Source organism: Ammospiza nelsoni, chromosome 4 (genome assembly GCF_027579445.1).
Source record: "Ammospiza nelsoni isolate bAmmNel1 chromosome 4, bAmmNel1.pri, whole genome shotgun sequence".
Classification (NCBI taxonomy): domain Eukaryota; kingdom Metazoa; phylum Chordata; class Aves; order Passeriformes; family Passerellidae; genus Ammospiza; species Ammospiza nelsoni.
The window spans coordinates 40,740,416-40,768,389 of record NC_080636.1 but is presented as its reverse complement, the minus strand read 5'-3'; the positions used below and the strand labels follow the sequence as shown (position 1 = coordinate 40,768,389).

The following is a 27,974-nucleotide window of genomic DNA, read 5'->3' as shown; positions in this document are numbered from 1 at the left end:
AAATTTGCCTGGACCTGGAAAGCCAGCTGATTTTTAGGGCCTACAAGTAGAGGGGCCCACAAGTTTGGGGTTTTTTGTTTTCCTGGGTTTTTTTAACAGATTTAGATTCCTAAAATACTTTAGAAATTTAGCTACCTTTGAAAATTTGTCTACAAGCACCAGGCAAACCTGGAAAAAAAGGGCAAAACTTGTGGTGAGATATCTGTAATGTCATTTCTAATTTGCTCAATGATAGAAGCTCTAGGGAGGTGGAATTAGCTATTCTGGAAGGTTTGTAGAACAAATCCTCGACTCTGCTGTGATTTAACCTCATTCTGACACAGATCAGTAAAACAAATGAATATTTTATAATAAAAAATAGAAGCATTACGAGATTTTAGGGAGAGAAAAAAGCTGTCTCATACTTCTGAGTGCACAGTTTGAGGAATTTCCAGTAGCTGGAATCAGGGCCTTTCAAGATTCCTCAAACGGAGCAGAAGAAAATTATTTTTAATTAGGGCAAGAGCTTGCTTGGGGCTGCGTGTCCCTCTCCTGTGGGGTGCAGGGAGGCCAAACTTAGGGAGGGCAGGCCCAGATTTTGGCTCAGGGAATGGGAAGGAGGGTTTAAGGGAAGAAGCAAAGCTCTGTCTGTAATACACCATCAGAAGTGTTTATTCTGTGGCAGTGAGAAGAACCCATAATCAGCTGTGAGCACATCAATTATTTAAAACAATTCCAGCAAGTACAGCCCTTGACCTCCCTCGCCATCCCCACCCCCCCAACAAAAGTACTTTGAGTGATCAAAATTTATTTTCATTCCTTCTGCTTCAACACCAAGTATTTGTTCAACTGGATTTGCTGTCGTCATGTAGGAGGAGAAAGAAAAATTTAAGTAAAAAGAGCTTGGGCAAGACAGTGAAATTTTTCCTCAGGTCTATCAACAGGATGTCCTTTGCTCTGAAATACTGCAGAAATCATAGAAGTCTTATAAAAGTTATCCAGTCACTGGAGCACTGAACACTTCAGAATCTGTGTTGCTTGCAAGTCCTGATTTCTTTTTGGCAGCTTTTCTAGGTAGGAGAGTGATGGAGGAATCGAGTCCGTGGGCAGGTCCACACCTTTGCCGTCACACTAAAAGGATGAACTGGAAAACAAAAAGAGAGATAAAGACAGTGTAAGAAATGTTGTCTGACGGGGAAATTCCTGTCCCATGAACACAGAGTTATGCAGAAAAACCCCAAACTTAGTTCAGTACAATCAAATCAGCCATTGGTCACTGCTGATTTATGTCCCTGCTTGACACAGATGTCGCACACTCACATTCCTGTTAGAAACATCAATTTTAAGCCTATTATGAACATAATTTGTTACTGATGGGAGCTAAATGAGTGGTTGATGTCTCCCTTTTGGGTGGCCCAGCAGAGGGGAAAGGAGCACCCCACCCCCTGGTAGTTCAGGGGATGAAAGATCCCCCATCTCCCTGCCTCATGTGGGGAGGGGGAGAAGGAAGAGGAGCAAACACTCAGCTCCTGGTTCTGTATTCAGGGCACATCCCCACTGCCTCATTATCACATCAGAGAGCCCGGACCCATCAGCGCTTTCATTACACAACCTCTTCCTCCCCCAGGAATTTCTAATTCCACCATTTTAATTTGTTTGGGGGACTCTCGGCAGCCTGCTCCCCTGTCAGAGAGGAAATTTGGTTTATTAGACAACATCTCGGAGCAGTTAATCCTGCAACTTTATTTTAGACCTTGAGAGGTCAATGCATAATTTAGAGGGGTTTGGATTCCGTTCTGATTGCTTCTTGCTCAAAGACAACCTCAGTTATAGGAGCTCAGCTTTCCCAAAGCTCTGCTTTCATCATCAGCTCTGCTGCCACGGGCCCTGACTCCCCTCCCTGCCCCACAGGGTCACATCCTGGAATTCTCATTTCCAGGGCAATGGGAGCAAACTGCAGCTGCAGCCCCCCTGCAGCACTGTGAAACTCTGAATTAAAGCCTGCAGCACAGGAATCCCGTGGCTTACAGACAGAAAGAAGGACCAGCACGGTCTTTCCCAGCCACAGCCCTCTTGCCTTCAATAATTGTTGCATTTTTGCTGCCTTTGTTTTGCTGGTCTGTAAGAATCCCAACAACGATGTGGTCAGTGACATAAAAAGGCATAAAAAAGCAAAGGAGATCATTTCCAGGCAGTTCACAAAGGCTTCTCTGTCACACGGTGGTGCAGAGAAATTCTGTGCTGGTGGGTCCTGTTACAAGTGGAGGGAGTGAACGTGGAAATAATGTTATTTCATCTTTGTGACACATAAAGAAGTCAATTCAAATGTCAGTTCTCAATGGAACATGAGATCTCTCGGAAATGTGAGGCCCATTCAAACCTAAAAAATAAGAGTGAGGTATAAAAATATCTGGTGGATTTTCAGGACATGGTGCCATTACAGAGCTGAGAGCTGGAGAGATGGACTTCTTTCTAAACAAAAAGTTAAGAACAAGAAATAATTTTCTGGATTCTCTAGTGTTTGTCTCATTTCCTTGAAAAGCTCCTGAAACCAGTGTCATGTTTATTCAGCTTTTAATCAAGAGTGAGGCAGTCCTCTTCTAATTAAAGCTGAGCCAGTTTTAATGCATTTTAACAGCTATAATTCTATCAAATGCTCCATTTAGATACTCTTCTCTGACCAAGCCTTACTTATCCAGAGCTCTCATTATTCCAGTCATCTGTGGTGTTGCCAGTGCTCTAAGATAAGGGATTGTGGGTTCCTATGTTACATACAAATACATGTGTTTACCACTTCCAGGTCTGAGGAATGACCTCCATCCAGGACAAGTAAGGAGTTTCTGCCCTGCCTTGCTGACCTTGCCCCCACAGCTCTGAGAACCAAGCACAGTTCATGTCACATTTCTGGTAAACCACCCTTTCATTTCCCTGTGGGCACAAAAAGCAGATATTTAAAAGTGAGTGTGTGTCTGATCTAGAGATACACAAGGCAGATATTCAGGAGAAGATATGTATGTCATACATGTTTGTGTGATATACAGGGGCTGTGTTTGTCCTTTCAACTCCATAAAAGTCTACAGGAAGGGTTTGTGCTCCAGCACACTGTTTGTGTCCAGAACACGGAAAAAGGTAATTAAAGGTACTTTTCTGCACCAGTCTGCAGACTGAGACCCTAAATGACTCACGCAGTGTCTGAGGTTTCAAAAGCACAGCGCTGCTCAGCAGACAGAAGCTCAGCTGTCAATAGCAGGCCGCAGGCAGTGCCCGCTGCACGACCTGCTGAGAACATGAAAGGATTTGCAAACAAAGCGGGAAAAGCCCAGCGCATGACCAACCTCCCAGTCCAGCGAGAGACGTTCCCATCCTCTGCCCGTGTCCGGACAGACTGCAGTTTGTCCGTGCGGTGTCCGTCCGTCCCACGCAGAGTTCCTGGTGCCCCCTGAGGGGAGGAGCGAGGCTCGGCGCGGCCCCGGCCGGGGTGCAGGAGGAGCGGCCGGGAGCCGCCCGAGGGGCTCGGTGCCGCTCCGCCGGCAGCGCGGCCATTCCAACGCTTGTCGGGCTTGGGTTTGGGGCTTTTTATGTATTCTCCTGTGGTTTGTCTGGATTCGCTGGGAAGGGCGCGGTCCGTGAGGTCCTGTCCTGACGATGCCGAGTGAGCCGGAGGAGCGGGAGGGTGCGGGCGGGCAGGGATGCGCCGGGCCGGGCGCCCCCGGTGCTACCTGACCTTCTGCAGCTCCTGCCGCAGCCACGAGGGCAGCGGCTGGCCCAGCCTGTGCAGCAGCTTGGACAGCTCCACGTTGTGCTCGCGGTAGTAGCTCGACAGAAACGCTCGGGACTGAGAGGGGGGAGAAACAAACCAAGATCAGGTTAAAGGAGACCCCCCCTGTAATGGGTTAAAACTTTAAGTTTGTTCATCGAAGCTGACAAAGTAATTCCAGTAAGACTGTTGCAACATCTCTAGTTTGTTTAAGTAAATTTCCAGACTTTAAAAGATAAGGAAGATGAAACCAAAAGACAATAGGTTTCACAAACATTTGTTTATCTGTTTAGTAAACTGTTAATATGGGTGGGGGGTTTGCTATGATTGATAACACAGTATCAGCTTATCCGCTCAGTAAGCCTAAGATTCCAGGGACTCAGCAGATTGAGCCTAAAAATTCCAGGAATCAGACAAAGGAAAATTACCAACCTTCATCTTCAGACCCCGGGAGGTGGACTATGACCACCTAAACACAAAAGAAGAATATGCAGAGTACTACACATCAGCCCGGAAGAAGGACTGTATAAGAACTCCACAGAAAACCAGAAGAGTGCGGCAGTGTTAGAGCGGAGACTCTCCTGTCGTCCAGCGTGCCCGGGGCGCTGACTTTGCCTATTATCGCTTGCTCTATCAATTAATAAATTTCATGTTATTTGGACTTATTAGTCAGTGATTCATTCCCCACCGCAACTAACCTATAACACCCCCCACAAATTGGCTCTCACAGGGGGAACTCAATGCCCTCTCTTCCAAAGCTCGAGTTTCTGATTTTTAAAAACATCAATCCATTGAAAATACAACAAAGGGGGGAAAGTAATCAGTGTGTTTATTTAAGGTCAGTATTAAAACTGCTCCCATAAATTTCCGAACAGCCCTTACCTCTTGGTCCATTGGTGGGTATTTCCGACCTTTGCTTTTCCCCAGGCACTTTGTTTTCCCTCCTTCCAATAACTGGCACCAGAAGCCTTTCTGAGGGTCAAACCTGTGGAGGATCATATCTTTTAAAAGACCTTGCTACAGAAACATTTCCTGGTTACTGAGACATCAGTGTTAGCCCAAAATTAATGCTGCACGCATCTCCCTGGATGACTGGAATTCTGGGGACAGAGGGGGCAACCTGTATAAACTCTGGGGATTCATTTTTTCCCACAAATCTGCCTTGGAAGTGTCTAAAGGCAGGAAGTTTTTCCCACTACCTGCACTGGGTAATTTTTGTTGTCCTTGTCCAGCACACAGGGTGATGTGCAGGTCTCCTGAGGAGGCGCTGCTTGGGTGCTGATGGTTTAACCTTCCTGAGGAAGAAGCTGGCTGCTCCCTATCACTGCATCTCAATACCATTTTCCTTCCTAGGGTGGCATTGTAGCATAAACACTGTCTTAGCAGCCTTATCTGAGCCATGCCATTTGATTGTGGAGTCTGAAATGCAGAGATAGAAGGGGTTTGGATGAGGGCTTGGAAACGGGTTCGCTGAGGAACGAACGGCACCACGTGGCGTCGGGTTTGGAATTTACTGCTCTGGGACTGGAAGCAGCCATAAAACATCCAAACACTGCTCATTCCTGCTGCTCAGCAGATGTTTGAGAGGGATGAAAGATAATTGGCTGGAGCACAGAGTTAATTAATTACACACCACCTTTCTGCCCCTGCCCTGTCCCTACGATATGGATGCAGAAGTGAGTGAATTTCAGGAGAAGGGTGAACCTTCTCCATGGGTTTTTTCTTGCCCAGCCTATTAATGCAGCCTGACCTTTGTTTCCTAAATTGTCTCTGCAGCTGTATCAATTAAAAACAAATAAATCATTGATTAAATGGGTATATTGATGATAGATTCATTTCTGCTTTGGCCTTTCCCATCTGCTCCCTGCATGGTGAAGTGCTTTAGCTGCCTTGCATTGATTTCCCAAGAGGAGCAGCAACATCATGTGCTGGGTAAAAGGGAAACTGCAAAACTATGCCCCAAACAATCCTTCTGCCTCAGAAGCAGCTTATTGAACATTATGATGTGCAAATTTGGGAAGGGGAAAAGAGGGTGAGACAGTTCAGGCTGAATTCAACTCTCTATGTTCAGAAATCACAGAACTCTCAGGGCTTCTGTGAATGTAATTGGGCACAGTGGAGGTATTTATTTAAAAATAGTGATAGCCCTAAGGCTGAAGCTACAGGGGAGCATTTTAGAGCTGTCAGCAGCAAGCCTTGGAGGCCTGGTTATCTTCTCTTCCCTGCAGAGGAAGCCTGGGGGAGAGGCAGGGTTCTGGGAAGGCAGTACCTGATGCCAGAGGCAGGGAATGCCTGGGAGGGCAGAGCCAAGCAATGCCACCATGAGGATCTCTCTCTCACTCTGACAGAATGTAGCAGCCCTCCAAGGGAGAACACTTTTCTAAGCACACTCCTCTCATCCTGTCTTTTCCTCCAGCCCTGCCTCTGTGCCCCTCCACTCCCCTCCCATGGCTCCCTTCTGCCTGGCTTGATTTCCCTCTCCTGCAGGACTTTCACACAATTACTCAGGGTGATGGACTTGTTGCCCAGTGCTGTTCACAGGCCTGGCTCCTTAGGCTGCTTCCTGACACCTTTAGGAATGTGTGCTGTGCAGTGGTTAGGCAGTAATGACTAGGAACAATCCTAGGCAATCTTTTCCCCTTTGACAAGCCCTGCCAGAAAGCAGCTACACACTTTAATGCATTTTCCCCTTCCATCCCAAATCCATGCAGAAGTGAGGGCTACCACAGCACATTTGCATTCTTGATGCCTCTAAACAGGGAGTGCATAATTTTATGGATCTGTTTACAATCCATTTTTCCTGTCCAAACCAGTATGAGAGGCCAAATTTCTTCCTGCTGTGCGACTCCATGACTTTAATTTAGTTCCAGCAAGGAAGATGTATGTCTGTGGGTGTGGATTTTAAAAACCCAGCAGAAGGCACTGCAGATGTGCAGTTGTGAGTTGTTCAAGCATCAACAGCTCAGCTCTGTGATCAGACTCCTCCTCCCCTCCACCCTCTTTGGAAACTAATGACTTTAAAAATTGCATTCTGAAATCCAAAATTCTTTCTCTAGAAAAAGGTTTTGGCAGAGCAACTTCCTTAAGCACTGAAGTCTTACTTTGAACCTGTGATATAAATAAGCTGAACCCTGCCAGGAGAGGAAATATTAAATGGAAATTGCAAGCAGAGAGGAGCAGTGTGGGGCAGCTGCAAAGTCTGTGGTTGTGTTTCCCTCAGGACCAGCCTGCAGGGAAGGTGAAGCAGAGGCTGTGCTGCTTCCCACTCCATGTGCTGGCTCAGGGGCTTGGAAAAGCAGTGCCAGGCTTCCCAGGCCACAGATATCCCAGGGCTGGGGCTGTAAGAGATGATGCTCCTCACACAGGGAGGCTCAGGGCAAAAGCTTCTTACAATTTTCTGCTGGACTACGAGGGGAGAGGGGAATTCAGCCCACTCCCTCCCCTGCAGGAGTCTCAGCTGTACATGGAAATGCAGACAGGAAAATGGGATTGGGGAACGAGCGCTTCTCACCCAGCCTCTGCCATCAGGCTCCTTTGGAATGGTGAAGGCAAACTTTCCACACCTGACACTGCAGGCTTCAGCTTCTGGACACTGATGGGAAAGAACCTCAGGCTTCTCCAAGTTATTGTTGTCCTGATGTGTTTGTAATTAGTAATGCAGGGATCCTGGTGGGAGGGGATGTGCCCTGGGACCCCACAGGGCAGATAAGAAAGGGAATACACTCACGTTAGGGCTTCAGAGTAATTGTAGTGAGGAGAGACTCCCAGAAACTTCTGCACTTCATCCATCACAGTAGCAGGGTCACTTCTCAGCTGCTGTCCATCAATAATGAGCAACTGCAGGGGAAAATATGGCACTGATTTGGAAACAGGACTATGGGTAACCAAAAAATGGCATTATTTCACTTCTGTGACAACCTGGATTTAAATTAGCTTTAAATGACTTTGTACAGTGCTAAAAGCATTCATGTGGATTAACCCCTTTTTAGGTTTGCTTTTTACTTTGTTGAGTTGGATTTGCATAGGTGGGCACCTTGTAACTCTGAGTGTGCACCTTGTTCAAATGCAGGAGTTAAACCTCCCAAGCCAAACCTGACACTCAGACAACTCTGAGAAAAGAGATAAGGAAAGGATGTAAAATATTGTTGAGGTTTACGATGTGTCTGTTGGAAGTCCTGAGGAGAGAAGGCAGCAGCTCCAGGTGAGGGCAGAGGAGGAGCCCAGGGAACAGGGCATGGGATGCTCAGCACCCTCTGCATGCTCAGAGTTTGCCAGGACATCCCCCTCTCCTCTGGAGGAATAAGCTGGGATGAGGTGGGCAAGGAGGAGACGTGGCCTGTTTGCTCCCAGGGCAATGCTGCCCTTGCTGCCAGCTCAGCAGCTCTGGGCAGGACTCCTCCCCATTTATCAGAGAGTACAAAGGACAGAGGAAAGAAAGAAGTAAATGACTGAGATTTCCTCCCTTCTCGTGGAAACGGGATTGACCTGCTTCTCCTCTCTTTATTACAGCTGAGGCTGGATAAAAAGAAAAATCAGGATTGCAAGAAGACAGAGCGTCTAATTCTTTTTGTTGTTTGGTTTGTTTTTTTTCCCCCCAGGTCCCTGACAAAGTAGGCAATGCTCAGCTCTGCCTCCTTTCAGCACATTCTGTCCCACCCAGGGCACACTCTGGGGATCCTTGGTGATGACAGAGCCTTTTCCAGCTTTGCCTGACAGGAGGCACAGACATGAACTGCCATGTGACCGTGTCCTTGGATAAGGAGTGCCCATGCACGTGCTTTGCAGTACTAAAATGTTTGCTTTAGGTTATTTTAGTATTTTATTATTATTAGGTTATTATTACTTCAAGAATGGAGGTATTCTTTAGATCTATGCATTTAGGTAAATTTTTCACGGCAAAGTTATAAAAGACAATGCAATAAAATATCTGAAGGAAGAGGGGGCAAAAGAAGGAATCTGTGCTCCAGCTCTAAGAAAGGCCAATTCCATCTGAGGATCAAAGACATGTGAAGCTTTCTATGATGGGGACTGACTAGGGAGCAGGATGAAATTTATATTTCTTAAAAGCCCTGGCACAAGGTGTGACGCCGCGGCTTTCCCGGGGCGCAGGAGCCTCGGGACAGCTTCGGGCCGTGCCAAGGGCGGCCGAGCCGGGCGGGCTCCCTTACCTGGGCGGGCGGGAAGTGCGAGAGCCACCTGTGGATGTGCAGCGCGTACCAGCCGGGCTCCAGGCAGCGCCGCTGCAGCGCCCGCAGCTCCGGCGGCGCCCGGGGCCCGCCCGCGATCACCTCGTAGAAATCGAACCTCAGGGCGGCGGGGTCCTCGTGGGAGCGCTGGTGCTGCGGGGACGCAGGGAAGGAAATACGTGCAACGGTATGGATGCTGCAGATGAAGCCTGAATTCTTAAAAATCTTAAAAATCACTGTTTTACTGAAAATCTTAAAAATCTTAAAAATCACTGTTTTACTGCTTTGCCTCGGCAGCTGGAAAGCTGCCAGTGAGACGTGACCCGGTACAAGCTGCAGCCCCTGGCCGTGCTTTGCTCCTTGCAGAACTTGCTGGCGGGATCAGAAATGATGTATTTCATGCTGTCCCAGGATTATTAATCCCAGGCTATTTTAACACTGCATTTAGTGTTTCCTTTATGTGTTTGCCTATGCCATTTTCACAAGCATGACTATATATTTCCTTAAAAATAGAATTTATAAGTAGCGCAGATTTTGTTATGGAAGGGTGTGGGCTCAGTAAAAGGCAAAGAAGAGCATCCTGGAGTTTCCTGGGGAAAACAACAGGCTTGCTTTTGTTTCCAAGCAGAGAAAAAAGCCAGTGTCTCCAGTCACAGCCCTTTTTACCTCCTTGGAAACTTCAGGAGACGCTGGGTGCATCTGAGCACGGTTGCAGGCTGCTGAGAACACGCTGGGGGAAGGGGAGTGGGGCCAGACCTCAGCATCAGGAGCTCTGATTCCCTGGCTGGGCCATGCTCCTCTTCCCTGTGCATGTCCCTGGGCATGGAGCCCTGCTCTCCCTCTGTGCCCTGTCAGCTGTAATTGAGACTGAACTGTTTGATCCCAGCTGGTGGCAGCTCTGTGCTGGGAACTTCCATCATTCCCAACACCAGTGTCACAGGTGCCAGCTGCACAAGGTGACATCCAGCACCCTCCTGCTCCCACGGGGTGCCAAGGCTGTGCCACAACTCCCTTTATTGCCCAAGGACACAGGTTCCCACTGATGCCACCACCATCCCCTGGCAGTGGCCCCACTGTGCATTCCTGGGGCACAGAATTCCATACCTGGTACCAGGAGTAGGCGCGGTCCGACGGGTCAATGAGGATGGTGATGATCTTGGCCTTGGGGATGAGGGAAGCAGCTCTCCTGGGAGCTTCCTCAGAGTGGAAATAGTTGGCACTTTTCTCAAACAGGAGGTTGGTGGTGGTGTTGGAAGGAGTGGGGAAGAATTCCATGTACCTTGGAGGGGAAGAGACTTGTCAGAATGAGCAGCAGCACAACAGGGTCATGGCCCCATGCTTCCCATTTCATGGTGGGTGACAAGGTGAATTTTCAGACATAATTCTCAAGAAGCAAAATTGAATTTTTCAGCTCAGCCCAGACTGGAGTAATGGGAATGCATCTTGGCTCTTAGGTGGTGCTGGTAATAGCTAAAGCCCTCATGAAGTCTGGTAATTAGGTTTTTCCTGTGATGGATAGGATTTTTGCTAATAACTTCAGTGTCAAAGGGATATCTTTCACCAGTTTGGAGTGAGTTCAGTTTTAGCTGCAGAAAAAATTGGGAAAAGCTTCAAAATGTCAACATTTAATGTCAACATTTAAATGTCAAACTGTTTAATTTTAACATTGTTGAAGTACTTCATTTTGGGACTGACACATTTTTGCTTTTGGACGCTTTCAGAATTACATGATTTGAATTTTGGCTTTGAATGGTCTTTTCCATTTAAAATTGATTGGATGGATCCTTGTGAAGAGATAAATGGAACCTCACTTCATGAAAAGCCACTTTGGAAGGAACAGAGTGTAAGTCAGTGCAGCTACAGCTATGACAAGACAGAGATGTTACTCATGACAGAACTGCCTCTTGCATTCGTTTGTGTGAAAACTCAGAAAATTCTTACTGTAATATCTAAACAAAATTAGGGGCTTGATTAAATGCCCCATCATTACCAATTAGATTCTCTTTCCATCTGATAATTTCCAGCATAACAAATTCATCCAGTAATTAAGGGGATGTCACACCCGCTCCTGGAATTGTTCCACTGTGATTTTCCATGCATTAAGAATGAACACCTCGATTTTGTCATTCTCCTTACCAGTCAATTCCCTTGTGGTAGTTGTTGCCATTGAAGAATTGAACTTCCTCAAAAGTTTTTGGGCTGGGGAGATTGCTGATAATGGAAGGGTGCATCAGAAGGAATAAATAAAGGGCTGTTGTACCTATGACAATGAAAAGAGGTACCATTAGGAAATATTAAAAAGTTAAAAAAGGACCTTTGACTCTGTAGAAACTTTTAAAAGATCTCCTTGTGCTCCTTACCTGTTTTCTGGGGTCCTATCACCAGGAATTTGGGCAGGTGGTCACAAGTTTTGTCTCTGGACCAAATATCCCTGTGTCTCTTATCGTCACACGGGTTCTGAAGGACAAAAGGTGGTGGTGCCCATCACACTGGGAATCTGAAACCTCTGCAGGGTCTGAGTGTTCTGCACTAATGCCAGAGCCCTACACTGAGCAGCAACACCCCACAGTGTGTGTACAGTGGTTTTGAATGACTGAGGACAAGGTTCAGTCATTAGCAGAAAAGAAAAAGAAGGGGGAAAAAAATTGGAACATTGATTTAATCAAATTTCCATTTGAGGTTCAGATGGAAGCCTCTAGATGGCTTTGAGGCATTACTTTTTGAGCTGTCAGAGTGGTTCTGGATGCATGGGGCTTAGTGCCAATTTTAATTTACGTGAGAATGCAAAAGGGAAGGACAAAATAGAAATGTGGGATATTATTCATCTCCTTATCTTTTTCCTACCTATGAATGCAAAATAAAAACCTGTGAACAAAAGGCCCTGCAGAAGAGGTTGGGACTGGCTGCTCTTCAAAGCAGTTACCGTACAGATGCTGCTTTTGCAGAGGTAACAGAGGATACACTTTGCTGGTGAATAAAATTAACTAAATATGATGGAGAAAATCATCAGCTGAACAGAATTGCTGCAGCCCAGTGAAAATATTGTAGATTTATACTTCCTTTGTTGCAGGGCCAAAAATTATAGGGGAAATTTTCTGCACCTTTTTGCAAGTGTAAGCCCTAAATAACTGCACAGGTTTCCTTGGTGCCCTCCTGGATTTAACCCTGTGTAACCACAAGCTCAGTGTGGCTCACAGTATTCCAGGTAGAAGAGGCAGGTACAGGTAACCATTAGATGACAGTGTTGAACTCACATTCCCACGCTCGAAAAAGGCTTTTTAGAAGAAAAGTTGCTCGTTCCAACGAGGGGATTGCAGCAGGAGGAGGGAAAGGAGGTGCCTTTACCTGCCACAGAGGGTCAGTCTGCTCGGGGAAGAGCTGGAAGTACTTCTGGGCCAGCTGCACGGGGGGCAGCGTCTGCAGCCTCAGGTTCGTGGAGCTCCTGACAAAGCTGGCGAGGTTGGCAAAGGTGTAGAGGCCCAGGCGGTCGTTGCCATAGTTGGACAGGTGGGTCATGAAAATGCTGATCTGGGGGCAAGAGGAGCCTTTCAGGCGTGGCACACCACAAATCCAATTTGCTGTCCCCCCCGGTGCTGGCTGGTGTGCCTAGAATAGCCTGGATGTAAGTAAGGGAATAAATTCTGACACAAACACTCCCAGGCTTTGTGAAGGATGGTATCTCAGCTAAGTATCTCTGTCTTCATTTTCTCCTTAAAGCTGATATAACTTCTTGTTATCAGCCTTTACGTGGCCACTGCCTTGTAGATCTCATGATTTATTTCAGAGGAATAAAGAGAGTTTATAAGAATAACGTGAAATGTATTTCCGAGCGTTTTCTTTCCACGAGGTGATTAAACTCAGTTTTGTGGCTGTTTTACCTGTAGATTGTAATTTTTTACTTTCATGAAGATGGCACTAAACTGAATGTTGTCACTTGGCTGTTTTAGTGAGTGCAGTGGCCTGAGCTGGGATGGACTGACAGTGAAATGGGATCACAGCTGCAGGCAGATTTGGGGGACTGAAGCAACCTCATTCTGAAGAAATGAGCTGTCAGCAGTGGGGACACCTGGCGACAGTGGGGACACCTGGTTCCCAGTAAATGGTTTGCTCTGCACAGAGATAATTGTGTCCAGGTGAGCCTCGTCTGAGATGATTAGGAACGGGAGAAGTTTATAAAGTCATGTGCAGGACAGTGGCTGTGCTTTCTTCTTTTGGAAGCTGCTACAGGAGTCATGTTTAGGTCAGTGCATTTTGAGTTTGTAAATTCAAAATGAATGGAATTGATGTGCTGGAGGGTTTCTGGGTGTGTTTTGAGCGATGCCTTGCCCAACCCAGGCCTGAGGGACAGTGTTTATGCAGCACTCCTTTGGAGCCTGGGCTGTGGGTCAGATATGCTTGAGACAGGCTCTGAAATACCTCTGTGTGTGTCTCAGGAGGGTTTTTAGCAGTGATCCACCTGCAGAAAAGCTTTCCCTCCTGCAGGTTCCTGCTCTGCTGTCCCAGGCTTGTCCCTAGTCCATCAGGGGATGAGAAGCCACCAGCTTCCCACTCTCACCCTCTTGCTGTGCCAAGGTGGCGCTTCTTTAAGCGCCAGCCCCCCATGCTTGGGAATGTGTCCATCAGTTCGTTAAATTATTAACAAGGAGCTTTTAGTGCTCCTCCAAGGGGGAGACAGATGGAGCTTAGGAGAAAGTGTCCCTCATGGCTCCTCTGCAGTGGGATGGCATTCTGCACACTTTATGCCACAAAAGGTAATTTATTCTTCCCTTTTATTCTGCTCTGGGCCCGGGCTAAGCAGAGATTGGAAGCTGTACAAATTGTTTTTTTCTGTGGATTGATTTGGTGGATTCCAGTTCTTGTTTCCTTTTATGACCCCAAGTGTTTGACATAAACAGAGTGACTTAAAATTGCCCTGAACTTGCTGCATGTCCCTAAGTACTACCCCAGAAACCATAAGGAAGGTAATAAATCATCCTCTTCTCACAAAATAAACCCCAGCCAATGCAAACAGATCCTTGCTAGTTCAACTCCCGCAAATGTGCAAAGTTCTTCCTGTAAACTGTTTTAAAGTGCTGACAAGGAAACCATTTGTAGGGAATGTTGCTGGAGAATATCACCTTGTTTCTGGAGCATTTGTTTGATGAGTGCTAAATGACATTTAATGTTATTGCACCAAATGAAGTATGCAAGTAAATCTGTGTGCTCCTTGTGCTTTGTTTACACTTGAAAATGGATGAGATTGTTTTCAATGTTAAAATGTACTTGTAGGAGAAGAGTATTAGCTTATTCTAGGAGTTTCATTTTGCTGCAAACCAATTTAAAAGATCCAGTTAATCGCTCTTCATGGAGTCAAAAGATCTTGGACACTCTTTTGACTTCTTTTGCTCCAGTGGTCTTTTTGGAAGTGAAAAAGGCCCAGATATGATGCATTATTCATGGAGTAAAATGGGATTTAATTCTTTGCTGTCTACCTCCAAATCACTGGGGATGAAAGGTGATGGGTTTTAACTGCTCACTTTAGAGCATGGATGATCGCAGATTGTTTGCAAACTAATGGCAGGACCATCGCACCCTCTCACTGTGTGCTTTTTGTCTCTAGGGCTATTTCACATCACTTACATCTAGAATTTAGATATACAGTGTTTTCTCTATATGGAATTTTGTTTTCTCTATATGGAATGTTTGTATATGCAGGCTTGTGTTATAGAAAATGAAACCTACAGTAGTTAGTAGAGAGAAACAAAGGGCTTTAGAAAAAAACTATTTGAATAGAAACCAGTGGCTTGAAACTGTATTCTCTACTCAGAGTTTGTGTGCTTGCTCTGGATGCACTGCCCTATTAATTCAGAATAAAGCGCTTTTTTTCTTCTGTAACTGCCAGACTTAGCACAGCTTTACCTAAAAGCACTTGGTTTTGGACAAAGATTAGCCACCTGCCTCTGGAGGGCACAGCTGGAGTGCATCACAATCTCAAGGATGGCAATTCTGTGTTGGGAATAAAAGATTGGCTGATTCCTTTCTGTTGCTATCTGAAACTCTCCCTACCCATCGATCAAGCACTTGCAATGAAAAAATCCATTAGGAAACTTAGGTATAAATGTGTTCCACCTCATCTTCTCAGCCACTCCACAATTAAATAGGATCAATGTTCCCCTTTAGGTCCTTTCCTCCTGCTGCTTGGCCCATTGCTGGAAAGCCCAGGAGCCAGAGTTGGGTGTCATGTGGGAATTCCACTGTTCTGGGAGGAAATGGATGTTTAGTGTCTTTAGCTTTTTTAAATAAGGTTTGCCAGAAGGGAGGAATTAATGTGTGGATTCTTCTGCAGCTAGGGGGAGGCTGGGAGGGAGAATTTTGTGTTGACAAAGCACTAATTTTAATAATGACAAATGGCTTCTCTAGAATTCAGCACTATTCATATTCATGACCCTTCTGCTGCTGAAGCAAAATCATTTATATGCCTGAAAATTGCACTTTTTTTTTTTTTTTTTTTAAGTTTTGCTCTCTTTCCACTCTGCACATCTGTTTATAATTTAATACTCTTGACAGGATAATCAAATGTTTTCCAAATATAATATCTCTAAAGAAAGCAACAAAGTCAGTGTTTGGACAGAAATATTTTTGTCTTTGATTGAAGGGGAAACAGAAGCACAGAATGGCATTTTATTTCCTGTGCCCATATTCATTACTGTGTCTGCTCTCCACCTTGAGTGCTCCCAGGATGGGAGTTGGAAGCTGCTGTCCAGCAGTGGTGGGAAGTGGCCTTGGGACAGCTGTACAAATGCTGCAGAGCCTCTATGCTCTTTTAAAATTCCCTATTGGAAGAGCAAAATTGGTTCTCATTTACCCAGGAACGCTTTCTGCTTTTCCATTGTTTAGTTGGCAGGATTAAATGGATTCCTCAGTATTGACAGAACAATCTTGTGCCTTGTTCCTTTCCTTCTGAGAATACAGTTGCTAGGTTTGATATTTTTTTTTTTTTTCCTGTTATCTCTCCAAGTTTTGCTTCTAAAGTAAAGGCTAAATCATGAGCACATTCCAACACAGCCACCGCTCCCCCGATCATATACATTTGTGACACCTCATGATGTGTGGGGTCCCAGATGAAGAAAACTGGTTGGGAGGTTCTAATCCATTAGTTATATATATTGGTTTTTTTCAAAGCCTGGAAGTAGAAAAAAGAGGGGTTTTAGTTTTTTTCCCCTCTCAGCACATGCTTTGAGAGGCTGTGAAAAAAGTAACTACTGCTTCTGATGAATTTGTGCAATTGGTGTGTAGCTGGGTGAGAGTGTAAGATCTGAATGGAAGTTTTATGGCTGTTCATTTGTCACACTTGTGCAAGTGATCAGCAGCACAGCTAATTGTGGCCAAAGCTGCTGCCAGTCACATCTGTGGGCCCCAGGAAGACTTTGCAGAAGTCTACAGCAATTCAATTCTCTTGTTATTTCCATTTTCTAGTGAAATTCATGGTACAGGAATTTGTTTTCTTGCCATCTGTGTTTTCTCATTGAAAAGACTTCCTCAGACTATAAACTCTCTCTTAAAAAAGGAAATAAATCTACTCAGTTCAGACTTAAGGACAAACCCAAGTTCAAATTAAGGAAATAAAGCAGATTGCAGGGGTTTTGGATACTGTTGGTTTAGGTCAAGCTGAACATGAGGCAGAGCTGTGGAGGACAAGGGACATGCAGGCAAAAAGAAGCCCAAAGGATGATGACTTTGGATAAGTGCCTATAAATGACAGTTTGTCTGCCATTTCTCTTTAGACATGTGGTAAATGAAAATCTGATTCTAACTGGGCTTGGAATGATGGGAGGAATGATGTCTCTTATCCCTGACATGACACTCTGTAATCTCCAGGCGGAGGAAGCAAACATTCCCTGGCATTCCCTATGGACCCCAAGTTACAGAACAAGTGTAAATCATTCTGTTTATTCTGAGCACTCCTATAAAAACTAAGAAAGAGTTTTCACCAGGATATTTTCTTTTGAACTGCAAAGAAATGCCTGGTAAGTTACTATAGGCTGGAGATGCAGGAAATTTATCATTTGTTTTTATAGCAGTTCCACTGTCATGTTGCTATCTTAGCAGTTTTCTGACTGCTCTGGGTGATAGAGTGTTCATAAATGATGATTAATTAATCCAGCTTGGTGGCCTACTCTGAGCAAACAAACCTCAGAGTTAATTTAATTCTCCACTCTTGGTTTCAGAGAAAAAAAAGGCAGCATTTTCAGTTCACTAGAGGATATAATATTCTCAAATCAGCCACTTTCCAATTAATTTGAATGGCAAGCACAGTGAGGAAATTTAGTTCTTGGCCATTTACTTCTATTAAGGATTCATTTTCAATAATCAGAGAGTTCTGAGTCAGCTTGTTTTCACCTGGAAGACTTGCTCCTCTCACTTGAATAAATAATTGCATGTTGTGTGCATGTAGGTATCAGATTCTTTCCCTCTTTCCCCAGTACCCCCTTGTTGACATGCAGTCGTTGGCTGCTATTTCTGCCATCACCCAACTTGCTGGGAAGGAATTCTGGTGAAATATCAAAATGTGTGGAGTGGAGCAGCAGCTTTCACAAAGCAGGAAAATGTCATGAAAGAAGGAAAAGAGATGTGCTATCCTTGAAATGTTTCCCTGATCCTCTGGGTTTCAAGCTAATTAGTTTCTAAATGTGCTGCTGAAGGCTTGAGTTTCCATGGGATAATATTTCCCTGTAGTAGCTCTGTGCAGCCATGTGGGATGAAGGGGGAAAAATAATGATTTACCACGGGGGGGAAAAATATTCAGGACCATGAGGAAGGTCAGGGTTGATTTGTGTGTTTATGAACATTAAGATAAATTCTGATGTAACTTGTTAACAAAACTCCCTTTCAATTTGGTGGAATGAGCCTTTCCCTCTTGTCAGGTTGGAGAGGAACACGTGTGTCCCTGTGGGCTGCACCCTGATAACTGCAGCTCCACAAATATTGACATTTTTTATTGGGAGGTTGCCTGCCTGATTTTTTCTGTCCCCAAAATGTGCTGAGATGTTCAGCTCACAGAGCCCTCAGCAGAACCGCACTGTGAATTACTTTTGGATTGCAGCACATTTCCTACAATGCCCAAGGTTATTTTTTATTCTTTCTATAACTATGCTCAGAGAAACAAAGCAAATAAAAAGAAAAACATTACCAGCACTCAAGATGTTCCATAATAACATTCCCAAATCTCTTGTGGAAGGTATAAATTAACCCCTCTCTGTATTTGCTTTTAATATGCCAAAGCAATAACGTGTGATTCTCCTGTCTCTGCGATGAGAGGGAGCAGGGAACAAGAATAAAGTCTTCCAAGTGTGGCACATGCAGGATGTGGAGAATGCAGATCCAACAGGCTGGGAATGAGCAAAAGCCCTTTAGTCATGGGGAGAGTTTAAAAATGGAAATGCCTTTAAGTGGCCCTCAGAATTAAAAGTGTCCCATGCCACTTCCCAGGGAGTTGGAATAATAATGAACATTATTATGGGCTGCCTGTAGCTTCTGCTGAGGGGAGTTCAAAGTTACCTTTCAATCACAGGTCTGATTTCGCTCTCGACAACCAAATTCCTGTGAAGAAAAGCTAATCTTTCTGAAATTCATCTGCCACGTTTCACCTCTGCTTAAAGCTTCTTAGGGGTGTTTGATTGAAGTGGGAAGAGAAGCCTGAAGTGTTTAACTTCACCCTTTTTCTGCTGCTTTTCCATTTTTAACCTGATCTGTCAGCTGCAAATATGTGATACTTTGGTGGCTTTATGGGCCAAATCCTGGGCAGGGTGTGCCCGACTCTACATCCTGTGTGGTGAGGCAGGTGTAAACCTAGAATAGGGAGGGTTATGCATATAAAAATAGGGAGAAAATTACTTGTGCCCATTTTGATGGCGGAACTATGGAAAGGGGTCAGTGGGAGATGGAGTGAAAACACCCTGTGAGAGGAAGGGGAAAGGAAGAGTCAGTCCTGATGAATTCCTGTGTAACAGGGAGAGATAAAAGGGTGCTGCAGGAAAGGGGTGCCAGGATCCTGGGTTATCCAAAAGCTTTTCAAGATGAATGGGTAATGGGAAAACGTGTATCCCATTGGCAAATAAATCCAATTCACTGACTGCTCAACCAAGCCCGTGGGTGTTGCTGCTTCTCCTCAAAGCCCCATACACTCATTTTTGCTGTAGTGCCCGACTGAGGTGCCTTTTGTGCTGTCACTTGCTGGCTTAATAAAAAGCTCTCCGGTTTAAGGAGGTGTTTTTTAGGAGAAATGACTCTCTCGCTGTTGTTCGTGGAGGCAATAATATTTAGGGCTGTATTTATTAGCTTATCTTGGCTGTTAAATGTTTATGGCTGTTGTTTATGGCCTGTGGAGCAGGGGAGGAAAGGAAAGGAGCCATCAAACAGATAGTGGGAGACCTTGTGGATACTCAAGAGGTGATAAATAGAACAGTTTGTAAAAGCATTAAACATGTCAGGCTCTTCCCGGGAGACTGAATGAAGGGCAGGGTCAGAGAACCCACTCGGTTTTGAGTCTGACATTTGGATGTGGAAAATCTCCCTGAAAACTTCAGCACCAATGGAGCTCTCTAACTTTGCCTATGAGAAACCTGGTTGTTGGTTTTTTTTTTTTTTTTTTTTTTTTTTTTTTTTTTTTTTTTTTTTTTTTCTGCTGTTGAAAGCTTTAACGTTTTGGGGACTTTGTTACAAATGGGTTGCCTTTAATTCTGAGTTTTCACAGGTTACATTTGGAAGCAGAGAGGGATTTGCTCTGTTCATCCCATTTGCTCTCTCCACCTCCTGTTCTGTGTTTGGTCATGATAGCAGATGATGGGAGCCTGGGAAAATAGCACAGCTTCCACACCAAATTCCCTTTCCAAAAAAAAAAAAAGCAGGCACCTTAAAGCAGGCTGGTTCTACTGCTCGTTTCTCTATGGAGTGTGGCAAAACCAGAAGTGCCTGGAGAATTGATGGGAAGAGGTTTAAAAGAAAACCAATGTGGCACAGCACTGGTGAAAAAAACAGTGAGGGAGGGAGATTGTAAGAACATATTCTGTGAGAAGAAAAAGTTATTCTAAAGCATAATTAGCTAAGCAAATAACCAGCGGTAGAATTTTTAAAAGACTGAAAATAACTGAAATGTTGAACTCCTTTGAAATGCCATAAGCTTTCTTTTTTCATCTTATATAACCCAATGAAGCAAATGTTAAAAAGATATCTCAAAGCACTGCAAAAAGTTGTAAAGAATTGAGAAGTTTAGGCAGAGAAAAAAATCACATGATGCTGTTCAACGTGGTTTTAAACAGAAAATAAATTTTTGCAAGTTTCAAGCTGACTTTGCCTCTGCTGCTGGAGCTGTGGGATGCTGCACACCTGCAGAAAACCTAAATATTTTTTTCATAATGCTGATCAGAACCAGAGAATTTTCTAGCATATTTACATAGCTGGGTAGTGTTACTTTCCCATTAAGGACATGGTGATTTTTTTTTTAAGATGCTCTTTGATATTGCACTCCTGTCTTTGAAGATACATCATGAGCAGCAATGTACTTTTTGGAGTATTAATGTGTTTTCTTGGCTTAAGATCTACCTATACTTAATAGAAATACTTATGCTGTTACAAGAATCATAGTGTTGGGACAAGTTTTATTTTGCTATCAAAATAAGATTGGGCACAAAACCAGTTCTATAAAGCTTTTTTACATTTTGGTTGGTTGTAGCTTTAGATGTAATTTTTCCCTCTTCCCTTATTTCTAGTGAGTGTGGTGGTTTTGCTGCTCTCTTTTCACTGCTACTGTGCAAGTGCTGATGCTACAGCTTTTGGGAGGTCTGTCCTAATTAAGATTTAGTGACTAACTGGGTTTTGATGTTTGTCAAACCACATAGTAAATAACATCAAAGATGATTATAACTTAACTCTGGTTGAACAGTCAGCTTTGGTCTGGCAAGGGAGGTAAGAAACTTTAAACTGAAATTTTTCTTACTTGTATCAAATAGTAAAGCAAAAGTCCAAGAAGATAATATTTAATTTTCTGCCCCAAACTGTATTTGCATTTCTTATTTGTACATACATCTGAAGCTCCTTGTTATTGCTCTTAGCCTCCACATGAAGGAAACCCTTCAGAGGGGAGCTGGATTGATACCTTTGAAAGAGTTTGGCTATTTGGGTTTATTTCAAGGCCAGTCTGTTTGCTGAGCCTTCCCCACTAACTTCAATGAGCTTTGCTTTGAAGTGTTTATGCAAAGAGTAAGTACCCCAGACTGCAGACTTGAGCAGCCTGCTGCCTTAGCTGGATTCTGGAAAGGTCTGCCTGGGATTCTTGTAACCCTCATTAAAACTCCAAGGAAGTTGGTTTGATTTCTGTCTGTCTTGGTGGAATTTATCCCTCCTCTGCCTACTACTAAATCATCTCTGCCAGACATGACTCATCTTTAGGATTCATAAATTATACAGTGAAAATATCTCTCTGAGCCACAGAGTATTTAGCAGAAGCCATTTTAAAAAAATTCCATCAGAAGATCCCCTTGACAATCTCTCTGCAAACTTTATGTCAATGCTGTGTCCCTTGGGCACTTTCTAATTTAATCATCTGTGTGATATTGCTTCATGGAAGCACAAACATTTTTGGTATTTGAGCTTAATAGGTATTTGTAATATATTTGCTGAAATTGCTAACCATGATCTGAGGAAGGGATGGAGTTTGTATATATCTTTTGAAAAACTGTTTAATCAAAAGTTGATCATGGCAGTTTTTTCAAATACCACCACCAATATCTAGGGCGCTCTCAAGTTATTGGGACACAGATTGGCTGAGGAATTTGGGCTGTTCTAAGCATTGCTTGTGGGGTTAGGAGTTGTACATGCTCTGCTGCAGGCTGCTGCCCTGCCCAAATCTGAGGAAATCTTCACCTCAGTGAGAAATGCACAGGTATTCATCCAAGTATGATAAAGCTCAGTGTGAATTCCAAGCTACAGTTCAGGAAAGCATGGGAAGAAAAGCCAGCCTGAGAGAACTGCAGGTAGTGGGGAGGCAGGATAAAGAAGAAGGATCTGTTTTATTCTCAAGTGAGGTGTCATGTGTATGGTATAGAAAAATTCCTGATAGAAAAGTTCCATTTCTCTAAGACCACTGAATCCCACTCGGACACCAACTCACTTACCCAGCCAAACGTTCACTCACCAGCATCTAACTGTATAGCACCAAAAATCTATTTTTAGGTGTCTAAATAAAAGTGACCTGGATTTGAGTCAGCTCTACCTGAAGTTGCTTTAGCTCTGCAGAGGAGTCAATGAGTACTGGAGTTTAAACTCACTGAAAATGAGGCCACCTGGAAAGACAGGGACATTCATCTTGTGCCTGGTGCAGCTTGTTTGGGTGCAATGGGAAGGAGGGAGGACAATGTCAAGAAAAAATAATCAATACATAGGGGGGGTTGGCTCTTTTGCTTGCTCCTTGCACCTCTAGGCCCCTGTCTTAAATGGTACCAGGCATTTTTTTTAGCAGCTCAAAACCTGTTTTTAGGAGATGGTGATGGAGGAATGGTATCAGGCCTGAGCCCTGGGGTTTCCATCGAGCTATATGAGGAGCGCCTGAGGAGCTAAGTTCATGAAAAAAAGAAAAAAAATGAACAAGATCAGTTTTTTCTACCCTCACAGGTTAGTTTCAGCTTCACACATGTCTCTCCGGGGGACCTGGCTTCAGGCTGGGAAACAATAAGGAGCTAGAATTAATGCATTTCCCAGGAAATTGTTGCAGGTACAGTTGTAGCTGGAAATTGGCAGAAGACACTTTTCTCCTTTGTTCTTAAACTGCTTGTTACATCTGAGCAAGTGGTCCTGGCTTTGATTTCCCAACCTGATCTCCTTCCCTTTCCCCCTCCCTCCTTCCTGCCAGCCAGCACATCCAAAAACAGCACAGAAGGTACCTACGGGGTTCAGGAGAATGGTGAGGAACAGTTCCCCTCCTCGGATACTTTTGTCCAGCTCCTGAGGACCACCAGGATATTCCTTGTAAAAAATAGTGTGAGTGAAAAGGCCACAGGTCTGTCGAGGGAGCACCTGGGAACAGAGGAACAGCAGCTTATTCAGGTATTGCAGTGCCATAATCAACCTGGGGAAGGACTTTGATTTCCCTTTATTCAATATTTTATATAGTTTTACTCAGTTAAAACAACAACCAAAACCTGCATTTGTAGAGCATTTGGGTACATGTGTAAAAATACTGCTGATCTTGAGTCTGTTCCAGCAGTAATTGGACTCTGCAGGAATTTGCTTTTGAGCCACTCCCTCTGCCTTGTTTAGGGGATCACAAATTGCACTTGGTATGCACAGGCAATATTCAGAGCAGCTTTTGGGACTTGAAACCATCCCTTGGAATATTTGTCAGTTCACTTTAGAACACCCAGCTTGGTAGGACAGGCCAAAGGGCTTGCTAAGTTTTCCTGTCTTCTGTGCACTTTTAAGTGCATGGGAGGAGACTTCTCCCCCCTGGGTGAGGGGTGTAAGAGTCAGGCAGGTGTCCCAGTCCTGCCTCTGGGAATTTCAGGAGCAGAGCTGAAACTTCAGCTTTGCAGAAGTGCTGGAGGAGATTACTTACACCTGTTCACCTTCCCAGGTGATGGGTTTCTAATCCTTTCATGCATAAAGATGAAGCAGAGCTGGGAACAGAGGTCTTAGGCCATTTAATGATTTCACAGAGTGCAGCCACAACTCGGCTGGTAGTGATGGGGCCATGAGCACATTTAGTTTCTGAGGAATACTTCTACAGTTGCCTGAGTCTGTGTGACTTTTGTCCCCCTCTTTTAAACTGCCTAACAAATGCACTCTTTGGGCATCCTTACAGCTGCTGGATCCTGGGGAATTTTAAGGAATGTTAAGGATGCTGGCAGAGGCGAGGCCTCCAGTAAGAGCAGCCCCCTCTGGAGTCCCTGCAGTAGTATTGCTATGAACATGGAAATGCAGTGTACCATGATGCCATTGTGGATGAAGCCCCGTCTGTACCGTGCAGGTTTCAGGTGTGGGTACTCCTCTGTGCTGGTCACACGGATGTGCCACACCTTCTTCCAGGCCTCGTAGAGCTGCGCGTGCACCGGGTACACCCCCGAGTGGTGCGGGGCCACCGCGTAGCCCATGCCCGTGGGGATGCTGTGCTCCTGCAGGGTAGGGCACCACAGGGATGGACACGTTAGGGACACACAGAACACCCTCCCACGTCATCATTCAAAGCTGTGTTCCTGCACACTGTGGCCCTGGAGAAGCTGCTGTCCCTAGACAGAGTTGTACCTACTGTAGCACGAGCTGGAAGGAACTGGAATTACAGTTGGGTGACTGCAGTGAGGAAGAAGTAATCCTTCTGGATTATGTTCCATTGCTGTTGCATGGAATAGATTTGCCTCCTGATCCATTACATATTGCACATATTTTGCCTGGTTCTTTTTAAAGGTAATCTAGTGAACCACTGCTGCTTATTTACTAAGCTAGTAAACAGATGAAAAAAAATGTTGCAGTGACATATATGGGGTTTTGTTTCCTAGTTCTGGCATAGGAGAAAGATTCCTTCCTAGTTTTATAAGTAAATATTCCTCATATCTTCTGAATCTCCTGATTTTTTCCATGGTGTTAGAGTATAGCAAAAAATAGCTTGGACTACTTTTACATTTTATCAATATCTATATTTAGCTCAATTCCTCTATGGAAATATATGCGTGTTCATCATATAATCTATAGGTTATCTTGCAAATTTCCTCCAAAGACACAAATTCATCTTGCTCCCAGTACTACCAGATACGTCATCCCTTTTCTACTCCTTTAAAACTGATCTGCAGAGAGAAATGGCTAAGATATGAAATTATTATTTTATGGGGGGGTTTTTGTCCTTCCTTTTGCCCACATTATCCATTGATTACTTTAATTCCAGGAACAGCAGGTTCTGCTGGGCATCCTCAAGTACTTAACAAAGAAAGGGTTTTGATTCATTGGCAAAAATGAGGTTAAATCTGTAGGGAACGCTAATTCCTACATTACATAATGCAACCACTTTAAATGATCCACTCCTTATAGTAAAGACCTCCGGTTACAGACCAATCCTGTAAAAGAGAAACCCAAACTCTCTATTTTGTCATTTACTGAGGACATAAAGTAATTTCAGTTTGTTAATGCTGTTACCTACTTGAGAGGCATGAGTCAGTTAAAGGGTGGAATGAGGGATAGCTCTATAATGACAGATGGTAAATCACCCTGTTCTCTATTTAATTTTTTTTTTTTGCCATGGACATGTAAAAAGGAAAAAGCTGTATCAAAAGATTTCTTTGAATCTGGCCATTTATTGCCATGCCTGGGAGGTCTGTGATGCTCAGACTGTGAAACTGTTAACCTGAATATCCTGTCTCAGCTTTCATGGACAAACCTTCACAAAATGTGGGGTAGGGAGTACACAGAAACAGAGATGTAAGGCAAATGTGTCCTGGGGTTGACAATGAACACTGCTCCGGATGACTTATCCCAAAGTAGGGATCTGGATGAATATGTGTAAGATCCTGTTTATCTCCTGGCTGTTTGATGCTGGAATTGCCATGGCAACAGAATGCTGAAATGGTGATCTGCCATTCACAAATCAAATCAGACAGTTTTTCAGGAGTTCTCAACATAAAACACAAGTTAGTCTCTGAATAAAACCTGCTCACTGCATAGCTCATCACACAAATACATCCGATAGCCAATATGGAGTTAAGAAGAAACAACTATCAAATAATTCTGTTTTCTTTGGGCAGTTCTATTTGCAGTTTACCTGGGAAGATTAAATACTGTGTGTCCCCTTTTAATGATTTTCTGATTTTTTGTTATTAAACTTATTTTGGGAGTGAAAACTCATGTGTTAAAGGAGGCGTATACTGGTGTGTCAAGATATGAGAAATACTGAGTATTTTTCTTGTGTATTCTAAGGAGCAATTGCCTGATTTTTGCCTTGAAAATGTACATTGGGTTTTTTGTTTTCAAAATTTGTGCTTGTTGGTTTAGTTTGGAATGTAGGTATGATTTGCCATTGTTAGAGGAAATAAGAATGCTAACTTTTAATTTAATAAATTTTATGTCTACTGTAGGTCTTTGCACACAGTCAGTCAAGGTGCAGGTGTGAAGGCTTTTATTAGATGCAAAAGCTAAATTCAACCTCAGCTAAGTTTGCACAACCTTTTGGCTTTGTCTGATAGCAGGTGATGCAGCAAATGAGTATTTCAGAACAAAATAAGGTGAGGCAGAATAAATCTGATCCTGCTGCACAGGATGATTTTATCCTCTATTCACAGCCCATTTTTAGAGGCAGTGGGCAGCTCTCCTTCCCCACATGAAGTACAGATATTAATAATGGGCCAAATGAGGCTCTTTTCATCACATGTAGATGCTTTAGCCTTGACTGTTTGGTCACTGAGCTCTCCCATTGTTGGGATTTAATTGGTGTATTAAAAGCTCCTGCTGTACTTGTGGTTTGAGCAGCTCAAGAGGTGCAGGCAGAGGAAGTGCTAATGTGCATCTGCAGTTGGCTGTAAGCAGGAGGTGGGAGCCAAGGAGTGCTGCTAGACAGGTCCTCAATTGATTTGTTTAGTTCTACATCTTTGTTTCTCCTTCCTGTCAGCTCCCAGCTGCCTCGTGGAGCCAGTGACAGTTTTTGCCCTGTCTCTGCTGTGCTTTGGGCTTTGTACTCACAAATGAGCACAGAAGATAATCACTGAGCAAACAAACCAGGGATGGAATAAAGAGCTACAGGCTTTGGATTAGATACATTCTACTTGTTTTTGTCAGATAAGGATGTACAAAGGGTGAGGAGGAATATCTTGTTATTGATGGCAGGGAAAGCTTGGTTTGTTTTATTTCTGGAATATATGCTATCAGAGATCTCCCCTTGAGTAATTTTTTTGCCTCTCTGTGTATCCATTGCAATGCCTATAAACAAGGAGAATAGTACTTGAGGAATTATCAGTTTGTAAAATTTAATCTGAGATTTTGTTCATTAATGTTTTTAATGGATTTTGGGATTCTCTGATAGAGAAAAACCCAAAACCACAAAACATGATCGACTCAAATCCAACTGATAATCAAAATAATTTTAATTTCCCACTTCCTTAGGTAGGCTCTGGAACACACCATCCATATTTGCATAAATAGGATGACATTGGGATAGCAAAGCTTTGGGTAGCCTGTAACTTTAGCACAGTTAAAACCTCTGCCTCTTGCTCCTCTGGGGCTGAGGATCTCATGCTTGATGAGAGATTTGGCTGTGAGGACTTTGGGAATGGGGCTATGCATGGTGCAGCTGTGGGGCCATCACTCAGGTACACTTGGATAAGGATTTTGCCAGGCAAATTTCCCCTGCTGCCTACCAGATCCAGAGCAATGGGACAATGACATTTATTGCAGGATGTGAGCAAGTTTCTTCCTCTCACCACGGAGGCAGTGGAAATGATAAATATCTCAGGGATGCATGGAACAATTTGGAGGGCTCTGGGTGAAGGCAGCCTCCTGGTTCACATGCAATGTGCGTGGAAGGGAATCCTTGAAGGCAGATGCACAGAGGTGTCCATATCTGCACTAAGATCAAGGCAATTAGATACCTAATTAGCAATTAGTTCTGTGTGTAAAAAAGCTGTTTAGGTACCTGATTTCTATCTGTGTGCTGACAGAGCTATTTGAGGCAGGCTGCAATTGTAAGCTCCATTTTACAGAGCTTTGTTAGGAGGTGTGGATAAAGCCATGTGAAACAGAGCCAAGGCTTTTATCTACCAGCCAGAGGAGACAAAAGGTCATAATAAACAGAACTTTTGGGTGTTATTTGGCATCTTCAGCAACCTTGAGTATTGTTCTTGGATATAATGGTGTGCTCTCCCTTCCAGAAAACCTTGTTACCTCCTTAGCCATGTTTAAAAAAAGTGAACAAAGTAATAGCACCTTAGGTGAAGAATTAATGTGATCGCACTTCCAAATAATTACTGCAGCTTTTCTTGCAGAAGCTGACACAAAGTGTCACCTGTATGTGCAGCCAAAACAGGAGGTAGGGAGATATGGTCAAT

General features: G+C 44.0%; 1 protein-coding gene across 1 annotated transcript in view; it reads right to left on the bottom strand.

The window, feature by feature from the left end:
- Positions 1-3,694: 3,694 nt before the first annotated feature.
- Positions 3,695-27,974, bottom strand: part of LOC132072288 (bifunctional heparan sulfate N-deacetylase/N-sulfotransferase 4) — a 48,595-nt gene continuing 24,315 nt past the window's right edge. Inside the window, exons 4-13 of the mRNA XM_059470469.1 lie at positions 23,880-24,065; positions 22,843-22,971; positions 12,268-12,450; positions 11,283-11,379; positions 11,059-11,182; positions 10,027-10,201; positions 8,905-9,075; positions 7,464-7,573; positions 4,619-4,721; positions 3,695-3,814 (exon numbers count right to left, since the gene is read on the bottom strand). Coding sequence (XP_059326452.1) covers positions 3,695-3,814; positions 4,619-4,721; positions 7,464-7,573; positions 8,905-9,075; positions 10,027-10,201; positions 11,059-11,182; positions 11,283-11,379; positions 12,268-12,450; positions 22,843-22,971; positions 23,880-24,065 — 1,398 coding nt within the window. The remainder of the gene's footprint in view (positions 3,815-4,618; positions 4,722-7,463; positions 7,574-8,904; positions 9,076-10,026; positions 10,202-11,058; positions 11,183-11,282; positions 11,380-12,267; positions 12,451-22,842; positions 22,972-23,879; positions 24,066-27,974) is intronic.